The sequence below is a fragment of the Mobula birostris genome, chromosome 1 (assembly GCF_030028105.1).
Source record: "Mobula birostris isolate sMobBir1 chromosome 1, sMobBir1.hap1, whole genome shotgun sequence".
NCBI lineage: Eukaryota > Metazoa > Chordata > Chondrichthyes > Myliobatiformes > Myliobatidae > Mobula > Mobula birostris.
In genome coordinates this window covers 5,246,556-5,260,703 of record NC_092370.1, presented here as the reverse complement: position 1 = coordinate 5,260,703, position 14,148 = coordinate 5,246,556, and the positions used below count along the sequence as shown (strand labels likewise).

At 42.8% G+C, this 14,148-nt stretch overlaps 1 protein-coding gene across 4 annotated transcripts in view; it reads left to right on the top strand.

The window, feature by feature from the left end:
- The first annotated feature begins 1,767 nt into the window (after nucleotides 1–1,767).
- The window catches only part of esrp1 (epithelial splicing regulatory protein 1), a 101,918-nt gene continuing 89,537 nt past the window's right edge, over nucleotides 1,768–14,148 (top strand). For 2 of the 4 annotated variants that reach the window (XM_072251809.1, XM_072251802.1), the window contains exons 1-2: nucleotides 1,771–2,164; nucleotides 2,727–2,855. In XM_072251809.1, the coding sequence (XP_072107910.1) occupies nucleotides 2,033–2,164; nucleotides 2,727–2,855 (261 nt within the window). In that variant the 5' untranslated portion in view covers nucleotides 1,771–2,032. Of the gene's footprint in view, nucleotides 2,165–2,726; nucleotides 2,856–14,148 lie in introns of all 4 variants that reach the window. The other 2 variants (XM_072251825.1, XM_072251816.1) reach the window with 2 other exon arrangements.

The following is a 14,148-nucleotide window of genomic DNA, read 5'->3' as shown; positions in this document are numbered from 1 at the left end:
GGATAATGGTCTGGAGTGACTGAAGTATATTTACCTGACCTGGCAGTACAGCGTTTAGTATAACTCTTTACAGGGCCGGCCATTGGGGTTCTATTCTGACCACTGTCTGTAAGGCGTTTGAATTTTCTCCCAGTAACTGTGCTGATGCTCCATTTCCGAGCTTGCTATGCTGGCAGCAGACCTTGTGGGTCGCCTCCAAGCACATCCTCGGATTGTGTTGGTTGTTGATGCGAACAATGTGTTTCACTGTACCTGTGACAAATAGATGTAATATTTATCTTTTTAAATCTGTACATGCCACACCTCTCTCAGAATTGGTCTCGGTCCCCCAAAGCACCTAAAGGTTCCCTTTATACCACGTGTTAATTTGAATTATCCTCCAAGTTCTGTATGACTTTGGTAGTAATTCTGAGACACTTTCATTCTCAGCTCCATGTGGGCTAGCTCGAATAGTGGCTAGTGTGACACTTCACAGTGCGAGCAATCGGGGTTCAATTCGCACAGCTGCCTGTAAAGAGTTTGTGTGGTCTCCCCTTGACCGCGGGCGTTTGCTCTGGATGTTCCCGTTTCCGTTCACACTGCAAAGACGTACAAATTAAGGCTAGTGAGCTGTGGGCATGTTATTTTGATACAGATAGCATGGAGACACTTGCTCTATATCTATCTTTAAATGTGTGAGTTTAACCTCTCCAATAGCTTGTTACCATGCAGCAGAGGTGAATCTATATCCTCGTTTCCCCTTCCAGATTGAACAACTCACCAATGTAGAATGTTGCACTTAATAATCGTAATAATAATGTTTTAGAATCAGAGTCCTACAAATTATATTACAACTGATCCATTACTCCAGATAGGACATCCCATAATAACAGTCTGGATATAATATTACAGGATAAACAAGCAAGAACAATTTATTTAACAGATATCGCCATTCCAAACACACATAACATACAGATATCAATAAGTGAAAAACACCAGAAATATGCTGATTTAAAAGAGGAAATTGAAAGACTATGGAACATGAAGAGGGTATACATTGTCACAACAGTAATATCTACAACTGGTATCATCCCAAAGTCACTACAAAATAGCATTAAACAATCAGACCTACACAGGAATATCAATGTAAATCTTCAGAAAGCCTCAATACTAAACATGACGAGAATAGTCTGAAAGTTCCCAGCAATTGAGAAATAAGTGTGCTTGGGTTTCATCTCAGGTTTCACCAGCATGAGCTGAGAAAAAAAAAATACAACAATAATAAGAATCTTATTTATAGAGCACTTTTCATACCGACAATGAATTCAAAGTGCTTTAGAATGCAAATATTAAAAAACAAACTAAAAAAATAAAAATATAACATTTAACCTGAAAATAAGAGACAAAAAGATGTTATTTAAAAGCAAGGATAAATAGATAGGTTTTGAGCTGGTGTTTAAAAGTGTCAATTGAGTCTGCATCCCTTATAGCTTTAGGTGCTGTATTGAGTTCCACAGGTTAGGAGCACAGCTCTAAAAAGCTGTCCTGTCAATTATCTTTTGAGGGAAATTGTTTAAATTTAAGAGACTGGCTGAAAAAGTCCTGAGAGCTCGAGCAGGATTATAAGATGAAAACGATTCTGTAATGTAGTCCGGTCCCAGACCATTGAGGCGTTTTAAAAACGAATAAGAGAACTTCAACATCAATCCTAAAAGATCCAGGAAGCTCGGTCGTGCTTGATCACAGTGCCACGTACCTGCACTAAAGCAGCCAATGGTTTTGCCTCTTTTGGGAGCCAGGTATCTGTTTCCAAACTGGCGTAGTGTGTGGGCAGGTAGATGCAAGTGGGGGGAAAAAGTATTAAAAGAAGCTCAATTTATTTGCATGGGTGGCGCGCAAGCTCAAGGTAAAGCGATCGCCTCCTCCAGTGAAGAGGCTTGCAGACTTTCTCGGTGCAGGTGTGGCGTGTCGTTCCTCTCCCGCTGAACAGCGGAAGGTGAACCGCTTGCGCGGGGCTGATTTGCGGACTTGGATTGACTTTGCACGGTGAAACATGACAGCGTCTCTGGACTACCTGGTGGTTTTATTCGGGGCGACGGCCGGGGCGCACGGCAGAAAGCTGGGATCTGACGAGAAAGAACTGGTGCTTTTGTTGTGGCAAGTAGTGGACTTGGTAAACGGAAAGGTAGGGACCAATTCCACTTGCATTCTGGAATGTTGAGGGACCACAAGACACAGGAGTAGAATTGGGCCATTCGGCCCGTCGGGTCTGCTCTGCCATTCCATCATGCCTGATAATAATCCCTCTCAATCCCATTGTCCTGCCTTCTCCCCGTAACCTTTGACACCCCAATCAAGAATATATCAGATTCTGCTTTAAATATACCCAATAACTTGGCCTCCACAGCCGCCTGTGGCAAGAATTCCACAGATTCGCCACCTCTGGCTGAAGAAATTCCTCCTCATCTTTGTTCTAATGGGCGTTCTCTCTATCCCAGGGGCTCTCAGTCTTTTTAATGCCATGGACCAATATCAGTAAGCAAGGGGTTGGTGGGCCCAGGTAGGGAACCCCTGCCCTGTTCTGAGGCTGTGTCCTCTGGTCCTAGAGTTCCCCACTCTCTCCACATCCACTCTATCAGGGCCTTTCAGTATTCGATAGTTTTCGACGGGATCGTTCCAAATGCACAGCGTGCGAATCCGCGGAAGATACTACGTTTAACCAGACATCTGATGCGACCATTTTCCAGGCAGGGGTCATACACAAAACGTTCGTAAAGCCTGGTAATTCGGAGTTAACGGAGCGATACACTGAACATACTGGCATTGCAGTGGAAAATCTGATGACAGCGGAACCTCTGGAAGACGTCCTTCAACAGGTGAGTGGGCGCCTTCCGTGAAAAGTTGCTCAGTTCCTGTTGTCAGCGGAAAAATCCAATTTGATCGGCGCTACGTCCAATCTTTGCCCTCGTTTCACCTCCTTTTCCCTCACCCTTGTTTCTAAAATTATTTCAGAATCAGGTTTTATAGCACGTGAAATTAATGGCATAGGGCGTGAAATTTGTAGTTTAGAGGCAGCAGGACATTGTGATACCTAATAATAAAATACTATAAATTACAATAAAAAAATAAGACCATAACATACAGGAGCAGAATTAGGCCATCTGGCCTATCGAGTCTGTTCTGTCATTTCATCATGGCTGATCCAACTTCTTTTCAGTACCAATCTCCTGACTTCTCCCCAAATCCCTTCATGCCATGACCAGTCAAGAATCTATCAACCTCTGCCATGAATATACCTAACGACTTGGCTTCCAAGCTGCCTGTAGCAAAGAATTCCACAGATTCACCACTCCCTGGCTAAAGAAATTCCTCCTTGTCTCCATTCTAAAAGGACACCCCTCTATTCTGAGGTTGTGTCCTTTTGTCTTAGACTCTCTCACCATAGGAAACATTCCCTCCACATCCCCTCTATCAAGGCCTTTCACCATTCAATGGCTTTCAATGAGGTCACCCCTCACTCTTCTGAATTCTGGTGAATACAGGCCCAGAGCCATCTCTTACTAGCTCTTCTTTCAGTTAGTTCTGACGAAGGGTTTCGGCCGGAAACGTTGACTGTACCTCTTCCTACAGATGCTGCCTGGCCTGCTGCATTCACCAGCATCTTTTATGTGTGTTGCTTGAAATTCCAGCATCTGCAGATTTCCTCGTGCCAGAGCCATCAAACTCTTTTCATACGACAAGCTGTTCAGTCCTGCAGTCATTTGTGTGAACCTCCTTTGAACTCTCTCCAGTTTCAGAACATTCTTTCTAAGGGGCTCAGAACTGCTCACAATACTCCAAGTGAGGCCTCACCAGTGCTTTATAAAGTCTCAACATTACATCCTTACTTTTGTATTCTAGTCCTCTTGAATTGATTGCCTTCCTCACCACAGACTCAACCTGTAAATTAACCTTTAAGGAATCCTGCACAAGGACTCCCAAGTCCCTTTGCACCTCAGTTTTTTGTATTTTCTCCCCAGTAGAAAATAGTCAACCCTATCATTGCTTCAACCAAGGTGCATGACCATGCACTTACCTATACTGTATGCCACCTGCCATTTCTGTGCCCATTCTCCTAATCTATCTAAATCCTTCTGTAATCTCTCTACTTCCTCAAAACTACCTGCCCCTCCACCCATCTTCATATCATCTGCAAATTTTGCAACAAAGCCATCAATTCCATTATCCAAATCATTGACATAAAAACGTAAAAAGAATTGATCCCAACACAGACCCCCGTGGAACACCACTAGTCACTGGCAAACAACCAGATAAAGGCTCCCTTTATTCTCACTCTTTGCTTCCAGTCAATCAGCCTCTGCTTTATCCATGCTAGAATCTTTCCTGTGTTACCATGCGCTTGTAGCTTGTTAAGCAGCCTCATGTGTGGCAACTTGTCAAAGGCTTTCTGAAAATCCAAGTACACAACATTAACTGATTCTCCTTTGACTATCTTGCTTGTTATTTCTTCAAAGAATTCCAACAGATTTGTCAGGCAAGGTTTTCTCTTGAGGAAACCTTGCTGACTATGGCCTATTTTATCATGTGCCTCCAAATACGCTGAGGTCTCAGCCTTGATAATCGACTCCAATATCTTCCCAACCTCTGAGGTCAGACTAACAACAGGCCTATAGTTTTCTTTCTTCTGCCTCTCTCCCTTCTTGAAGAGTGGAATAACATTTGCAATTTTCCAGTCTTCCAGAACCTTTTCAGAATCTAGTAATTCTTGAAAGATCATTACTAATGCCTCCACACTCTCTTAAGCTACCTCTTTCAGAATGCTGGGGTGTACACCATCTAGTCCAGGTGACTTATTAACCTTTCAGTTTCCCAAAAGCCTTCTCTCTAGTTATGATAACTTCACACACTTTATGACCCTTGACACCTGGAATTCCCACCATACTGCTTGTGTCTTCCACAGTGAAGACGGATGCAAAATAATTATTCAGTTCATCCGCCATTTTGTAGTCCACCATTTCTACCTCTCTGGCATCATTTTCCAGCTGTCTGATATCCACTCTTGCCTCTCTTTTACACTTTACTGGCTGGCTTGCTTTTGTATCCCTTCTTTACCTTCTTAATGGATTTTTTTAGTTGACTCCTGTTGGTTTTTAAAAGCTTCCTAAACCTCTAACTTCCCACTATAATTTGCTTTATTATATGCCCTCTCTTTGGCTTTTAAGTTGCTTTTGACTTCTCCTGTTAGCCACGATTGTGTCATCTTTTCTTTAGAATACTTCTTCCTCTTTGGGATGTATATATCATGTGCCTTCCGAATTGCTTTCAGAAATTCTAGCCATTGTGGCTCTGCTGTCATCCCTGCCGGTGTTCTTTTCCAATCAATTCTAGCCAACTCCTTTTTCATGCCTCTCTAATTCCCTTTACTCCTTTGTAATGTTATAATAGTCATGGGAGATTTTAACGTGCAGGTAGATTGGAAAAATCAGATTGGTAATGGATCTCAAGAGAGTGAACTTGTTGAATGCCTATGAGGTGGCTTTTTAGAGCTGCTTTTCCTGGACCCGACTAGGTGATCAGCTATTCTGGATTGGTTGTTATGCAATGAACAGAAGGTGATTAGTGAGCTTAAGGTAATGGAACCTTTAGGAGGCAGTGATTAGAATATGACTGAGTTCAATTTGAAATTTGATAGGGAGAAAGTTAAGTCTCACATAGAAGTATTTCAGTGGAGTAAAGAAAATTACTCTGGTACAAAAGAGGAGTTGGCCAAAGTAAATTGGAAGGAGATGCTGGCAGGGAAGACAGCAGAGTAGCAACTGCTTGAGTTTCTGGGTAAAATGAGAAAGGTGCAGGATAGATGTATTCCAAAAACAAAGAAATACTCAAGTGGCAAAATAATGCAACTGTGGCTGACAAGGGAAGTCAAAGCTAATGTAAAAGCAAATGAGATGGCATACAAGAAAGCAAAAATTACTGGAAAGATAGAGGATTGGGAAGCTTTTAAAAACCCATAGAAAGCAACTAAAGCAGTCATTAGGAGGGAAAAGAAGAATATGAAAGCAAGCTAGCAACCAATATCAAGGTGGATAGTAAAAGCTTTTTCAAGGACGTAAAAAAATAAGAAATATGAGAGTAGATATAGGAGAAATAATAATGGGGGACAAGGAGATGGCAGAAGAACTAAATGAGTACTTTGCCTCAGTCCTCACTGTAGAACCCACTAACAGTGTGCCAGGTGTTCAAAGGTGTGAGGGAAGAGAAGTGAGTGCAGTTACTATTATAAAGGCAAAGACCTGAAAGACCTAAATGTACATACATCACCTGGACAAAATGAACTGAACCCTAGCATTCTGAAAGAAGTAACACTAGAGATTGTGGAGGCACTAGTAATGATCTTTCAAAAATCATTGGACTTTGGCATGGTTCTGGAGGACTGGAAAATTGCAAATGTCACTCCACTTTTTAGGAAAGGGTGGAGGCAGCAGAAAAGAAATTATAGACCAGTTAGCCTGACCTCAGTGTGGTTAAGATGTTGGAGTCAATTGTTGGATGAGGTATATTAAGAGCAAAAGGATTGTAAGGAGTAAAATTGGTCCTCTTGAAGATCAGAGTGGTCGGCTATGTGTGGAACCAAAGGAAATGGGGGAGATCTTAAATAGGTTTTTGTGTCTGTATTTACTAAGGAAACTGGCATGAAGTCTATGGAATTAAGGGAAACAAGTAGTGAGATCATGGAAACTGCACAGATCGAAAAGGAGGAGGTCCTTGCTGTCTTGAGGAAAATTAAAGTAGATAAATCCCTGGGACCTGACAGGAGACTAGTGTTGAAATTGCGGGGGCCCTGGCAGAAATATTTAAAATGTCGCTGTCTACAGGTGAGGTGCCGGAGGATTGGAGAGTGGCTCATGTTGTTCCGTTGTTTAAAAAAGGATCGAAAAGTAATCCGGGAAATTATAGGCCAGTAAGTTTAATGTCGGTAGTAGGTAAGTTATTGGAGGGAGTACTAAGAGACAGAATCTACAAGCATTTGGATAGACAGGGACTTATTAGGGAGAGTCAACATGGCTTTGTGCATGGTAGGTCATGTTTGACCAATCTATTGGAGTTTTTCGAGGAGGTTACCAGGAAAGTGGATGAAGGGAAGGCAGTGGATATTGTCTACATGGATTTCAGTAAGGCCTTTGACAAGGTCCTGCATGGGAGGTTAGTTAGGAAAATTCAGTTGCTAGGTATACATGGAGAGGTGGTAAATTGGATTAGACATTGGCTCAATGGAAGAAGCCAAAGAGTGGTAGTAGAGAATTGCTTCTCCAAGTGGAGGCCTGTGACTAGTGGTGTGCCACAGGGATCATTGCTGGGTCCATTGTTATTTGTCATCTATATCAATGATCTGGATGATAATCTGGTAAATTGGATCAGCAAATTTGCTGATGATACAAAGATTGGAGGTGTAGTAGACAGTGAGGAAGGTTTTCAGAGCCTGCAGAGGGACTTGGACCAGCTGGAAAAATGGGCTAAAAAATGGCAGATGGAGTTTAATACAGGCAAGTGTGAGGTATTGCACGTTGGAAGGACAAACCAAGGTAGAATATACAGCGTTAATGGTAAGGAACTGAGGAGTGCAGTGGAACAGAGGGATCTGGGAATACAGATACAAAATTCCCTAAAAGTAGCATCACAGGTGGATAGGGTTGTAAAGAGAGCTTTTGGTACATTGGCCTTTATTAATCAAAGTATTGAGTATAAGAGCTGGAATGTTATGATGAGGTTGTATAAGGTATTGGTGAGGCCGAATCTGGAGTATTGTGTTCAATTTTGGTCACCAAATTACAGGAAGGATATAAAAAAGGTTGAAAGAGTGCAGAGAAGGTTTACAAGGATGTTGCCGGGACTTGAGAAACTCAGTTACAGAGAAAGGTTGAATAGGTTAGGACTTTATTCCCTGGAGCGTAGAAGAATGAGGGGAGATTTGATAGAGGTATATAAAATTATGGTGGGTATAGATAGAGTGAATGCAAGCAGGCTTTTTCCACTGAGGCAAGGGGAGAATAAAACCAGAGGACATGGGTTAAGGGTGAGGGGGGAAAAGTTTAAAGGGAACATAAGGGGGGGCTTCTTCACACAGAGTGGTGGGAGTATGGAATGAGCTGCCAGACGAGGTGGTAAATGCGGGTTCTTTTTTAACATTTAAGAATAAATTGGACAGATACATGGATGGGAGGTGTATGGAGGGATATGGTCCGTGTGCAGGTCAGTGGGACTAGGCAGAAAATGGTTCGGCATAGCCAATAAGGGCCAAAAGGCCTGTTTCTGTGCTGTAGTTTCTATGGTTCTATGGTTCTATGGAGGTGATGGAGTACTTGGTGACACAGGACAAGACGGGACAAAGCATGGTTTCATTAAGGAAAAATCTTGCCTGATGAACCTGTTGGAGATCTTTGAGGAGATTACAAGTAGGATAGATATAGGGGATGCAATGAATGTTGTATATTTGGATTTTCAGAAGGCCTTTGACAAGGTGCTACACGGTTAAGAGTCCATGGTGTTACAGGAAAGTTACTAGCATGCTTGGAGCATTGGCTAATTGGTAGGAGGCAGCGAATGAGAATAAAAGGATCCTTTTCTGGTTGGCTGCCAGTGACTAGTGGTGATCCACAGTGATTGGTGTTGGGACCGCTTCTTTTTATGCTGTATATAAATGATTTAGATGATGGAATAGATGGCTTTGTTGCCAAATTTGCAGATGATATGAAGGTTGGTGAAGGGGCAGGTAGTGTTGAGGAAACAGGAAGGCTGCAGAAGGACTTAGACAGATTAGGAGAATGGGCAAGAAAGTGGCAAATGAAATACAATGTTGGAAAATGCATGGTCATGCACTTTGATAGAAGAAATAAATGTTCAGACTATTTTCTACACAGGGAGAAAAATCTGAGGTGTAAAGGGACTTGGGAGTCCTTGAGCAGAACACCCTGAAGGTTAACTTGCAGGTTGAGTTGGTGGTGAGGAAGGCAAATGCCATGTTAGCATTCATTTGAAGAGGTCCAGAATACAAGAGCAGGGATGAAATGCTGAGGCTCTATAAGGCACTGGTGAAGCCTCACCTTGAGTATTGTGAAGAATTTTGGGATGCTTATCTAAGAAAAGATGTGCTGGCATTGGAGAGGGTTCAGAGGAGGTTCACAAGGATGATGCCGGGAATGAAAGTGTTATCATATAAAGAACATTTGATGGCTCTGGGTCTGTACTCACTGGAATTCAGAAGAATGAGGGGGAATCTCATTGAAACCTTTCGAATGTTGAAAGACCGAGACAGAGTAGATGTGGAAAGGATATTTCCCTTGGTGGGAGAGTCTAGGACAAGGGGGCACAGATTCAGGATAGAGGGCACACTTTCAAAACAGAGATGCAGAGTAATTTCTTTACCCAGCAGGTGGAGAATTTGTGGAATTTGTTATCACAGGCAGCTGCGGAGGTAGGCCATTGGGTGTATTTAAGGTGGAGATAGAGAGTTTCTTGATTGGGCATAGCACCAAAGGTTATGGGGAGAAGGCCAGAGAGTGGGGCTGAGGAAGGGGAGAAAAAGGATCAGCCATGGTTGAATGGTGGAGCAGACTCGAAGGGCCAAATGGTCTAATTGTACTCCTATGTCTTATGGTCTTATGGTAATACTGATACATTGAACTTTAGCTTCTCCTTCTCAAATTTTAGCGTGAATTCAATCATATTATGATCACTTGCTCCTCAGGGTTCTTTTACCTTAAACTGCCTAATCTCTCACTCTCTCTCTAAATATAAATAAATATGTGTAAGGAATAGGGAGGGTGTGGTGGAGGGCTGTGGTGTGGTATTGGCCCTGAGGGATGTTGCATTGAAAAAGATGGAGTTCTGGTCATCCTCAGATCAATGTAGTCCAGGTTCTGCCACAATGCTCCAAATGCAGCCATGTCTGGGGAATAATGAGGAGTCTTCCTTGTGGCACATGGGTAGTTATGGCTGTGGTGCCCAGTTGGATTTGCAAGAGTTCAGGGAGCGATCATTTCCATTTTGATACATCTATATATCTTTGTATATATATATATATCTGTATTATAAAATAAGTAATGCAAAAAGAGAGGGAAAATAGCAAGGTAGAATACATGTGTAGCCCCCCTGGCCACCCTCAGGGTCGCTCGGCTCGCTGTCGTCTAGGGAAACAGCCTTGGCCCCGCCAAACTGGATAATTCATTCGTGTGGATGCTGTGTGAGGTACCCCACCCCGCCCAAATAACAGACAATACATCAGATGCAATTAAATGATATACAGTTTATAGATATTACTGGAACTATATAATTAAAAGAGAATAAAATATAAAAGGAAAATAAAAGGCGCCACACTTATCAAAGTTCAATCTCTTCGTGCACAAAAACCCGTTGGAGCTCAAGGACCTTCTTCCTCACCCTGTGACCCCCTCGGACCACCTCGACCGGCCGCCTGGGACCAACAACGGTGGTCGACCAGACGCTCCACACGAGTCCGTCTCCGTCTCCTTGCCGAACGTCCCGCTCGGGGTCCGACCCCGTTAGCGGACTCACAGCACCTGGTCCATCCTCTGTCTCTCTCTCTCCCGCCTTCTGCCCCAAAACCCCGCACATACAGTATCTTCAAATACACCAAAACCATAACAACTATCCCAATTGGTTAATAACGTATTTCTTATCACCCTCTAAACCACAACAAGCTGCTAGCGCAAACTTTCTCAGCGCTTAAGACAACAAAGCCGCATTCCCCAGATTAACATAACAAAGACGCCATTTTAATTAGGCTCCGCAGTAACATAAAAATCGAAACCCCCTTACACATGGGTTCAATGTCTATTCAGAAATTGGATGGCAGATGGGAAGAATTTAGTGTTGAAAAGTTGAGTGTGTGTCTTCAGGCTCCTGTACCTCCTTCCTGATAATAGTAATGGGAAGAGTCCATGTTCTGTGTGATGGAGGTCCTTAAAGATGGATGCCATCTTTTTGAGGCATCACCTTTTGAAGATGTCCTTGATGGAGATTAGTGCCCAAGATGGAGCTGGCTGAGTGTACAATTTCTGCTACTTTGTCCAATCTTGTGCAGTGGCCCCTCTATACCAGATGGTGATGTAACCAGTTCAGCTGGTAGCGCCAAATACTGTGGCCAAGAAAACAGCTGATAATACCTCTAGCAAAACACATAAAAGTTGCTGGTGAATGCAGCAGGCCTGGCAGCATCTCTAGGAAGAGGTACAGTCGATGTTTCAGGCCGAGACCCTGAGTCCTGACTCACTTTGGAGGAGCTCGTCAATCATGCTTGGCACTTTTGTACAAGGCTGACTATTTTTTTTAAAGAACAAAACACAAAATGCTGGAGGATCTCAGCAGGTCAGGTAGCATCCATCTATGGACCGTAAGACATAGGAGTAGAATTAGGCCAATCTACCCATCAAGTCTGTTCAAGCATTCCATCGTGGCTGATTTATTATCCCTCTCAACCCCATTCTCCCTGTAACTTTTGGTGTCCTGACTATTCGAGAACCTATCAATCTCTGCTTTAAACATACCCAATGATTTGGTCTCCATAGCCATCTGTGGCAATGAATTCCACGGATTCACCACCCCCGGCAAAAGAGATTGCTCCTCATTTTTGTTCTAAAAGGGTGTCCTTCTATCTGAGGCTGTGCTCTCTGGTCCTAGACCACCCCCTCCCCTCCAACCCCACTATAGGAAATATCCTCTCCATGTCCACTCTATCTAGACCTTTAGATATTTGATAGGTTTCAATGAGATCCCTCCTCATTCTTCGAAATTCCAGTGTGAACAGGCCCAGAGCCATTAAATGCTCCTTTTACATTCACCCCTTCATTTCAACTTAATTGAAATTTAGACCTTGATCTGCAATGGGAGGGGATTAATTGTCAACATGTCAGGCCAAGAATCTTCATCAGGATCATCTGCATCTGCAGAATCTCAACAGAATAGATTCTGCAGATGCTGGAAATCCAGAGCAACACACACAACATGCTGAAGGATCTCAGCAGGTCAGTCAGCATCTGTGGAGAGGAGTAAACAGTTGAAGTCCTGATGTACGATCTCAGCCTGAAACATTGAATGTTTATTCCTCTGCAGAAATGCTGTCTGACCTGCTGAGTTCCTCCAGCATTTTGCATCTGCAGGATCTCTACATCTTTTTAAAAAAGATGGATATTGGGTGGGAAGGAAAAAGTAAACTGTTTAATTTAGTACTGAAACTTAATTTTCAAAGCTCCTGAACCTCAACACTGAACTGATTCCACAGCCACTTTCAAGGAATCTTCAGATCATGTTCTCATTTATTTAAAATTTACATTCCTTTGCATATTGGTTGTTTGTCCGTCGTTGTTTATGTGTAGTTTTTAATTGAATCAGAATCAGGTTTATTATCACCGATGTGACGTGAAATTTGTTAACTTAGCAGCAGCAGTTCAATACAATACATAATCTAACAGAGAAAAAAAATAAAATAAAACATAATAAATAAACAAGTAAATCAATTATGTATATTGAATAAATTATTTAAAAATGTGGAAAAACAGAAATACTGTATATGTAAAAAAAGTGAGGTAGAGTCTAAAGCTTCAAAGTCCATTCAGGAATCGGCTGACAGGTGAAGAAGCTGTTCCTGAATCACTGAGTGTGTGCCTTCAGGCTTCTGTACCTCCTCCCTAATGGTAACAGTGAGAAAAGGGCATGCCCTGGGTGCTGGAGGTCTTTAATAATGGACGCTGCTTTTGAGACACTGCTCCCTAAAGGTGTCCTCGGTACTTCGTCGGCTAGTGCCCAAGATGAAGCTGACTAGATTTACAACCTTCTGCAGTTGCTTTCAGTCCTGTGCAGTAGCCCCTCCATATCAGACAGTGATGCAGACTGTCAGAATGCTCTCCCCGGTACACCTATAGAAGTTTTTGAGTGTATTTGTTGACATGCCAAATCTCTCCAAACTCCTAATAAAGTCCAGCCGCTGTCTTGCCTTCTTTATAACTACATTGATGTGTTGGGACCAGGTTAGATCCTCAGTGATCTTGACACCCAGGAACTTGGAGCTGCTCACTCTCTCCACTTCTGATCCCTCTATGAGGATTGGTATGTGTTCCTTTGTCTTACCCTTCCTGAATTAAGTTTAATATCACCGGCGTACGTCATGAAATCTGTTTTACAGCAGCAGTACATTGCAATACATAATAAAACTGCAAATAACAGTAAAGAAATATATATATTTTGAAAAATTAAGTAAATAGTGCAATAAGAGGGGAAAGTGAGGTAGTGTTCATGGGTTCAATGTCCTTTCAGCAATCTGATGACAGAGGGGAAAAAGCTGTTTCTGAAATTTTCAGGCTCCTGAACCTCCTCCCTGATGGCAGCAGTGAGAAGAGGCATGTCCTGAGTAATGTGGGTTCTTAATGATGGATGCTGCCTTTTTGTGGCATCGACTTCATTGCCCTGAAATGTTCAGTGTGTATTCAGGCTCCTGAACCTCCTCCCTGATGGCAGCAGTGAGAAGAGGCATGTTCTGAGTAATGTGGGTTCTTAATGATGGATGCTGCCTTTTTGTGGCATCGACTTCATTGCCCTGAAATGTTCAGTGTGTATTCAGGCTCCTGAACCTCCTCCCTGATGGCAGCAGTGAGAAGAGGCATGTCCTGAGTAATGTGGGTTCTTAATGATGGATGCTGCCTTTTTGTGGCATCGACTTCATTGCCCTGAAATGTTCAGTGTGTATTCAGGCTCCTGAACCTCCTCCCTGATGGCAGCAGTGAGAAGAGGCATGTTCTGAGTGATGGGGAGCCTCGTGCCCATGACAGAGCCGACTGAGTTCACAAGTTTCTCCAGCTTTTTCCGATCCTTTGCAGTGGCCCCTCCATCCCTGACAGTGATGATTGCTCTCCACAGTGCATCTGTAATCTCTGGTATTTCTTTGTTCCACTGTAAATGCCTGCAAGAAAGTGAATCTCAGGGTAGTATATACATGCTTTGATAATAAATTTACTTTGAACTTTGGTTAACGCTGAAGTTAAGTATGACATCATAACATAACAAACCCTGTCAGCTGCCTTTAACGTTAAAATATTCGATAAGATTAAAGCCTCCTGATCAGTGTTATATGGAGCTCTGTTCCACCCAAAGGCCTGG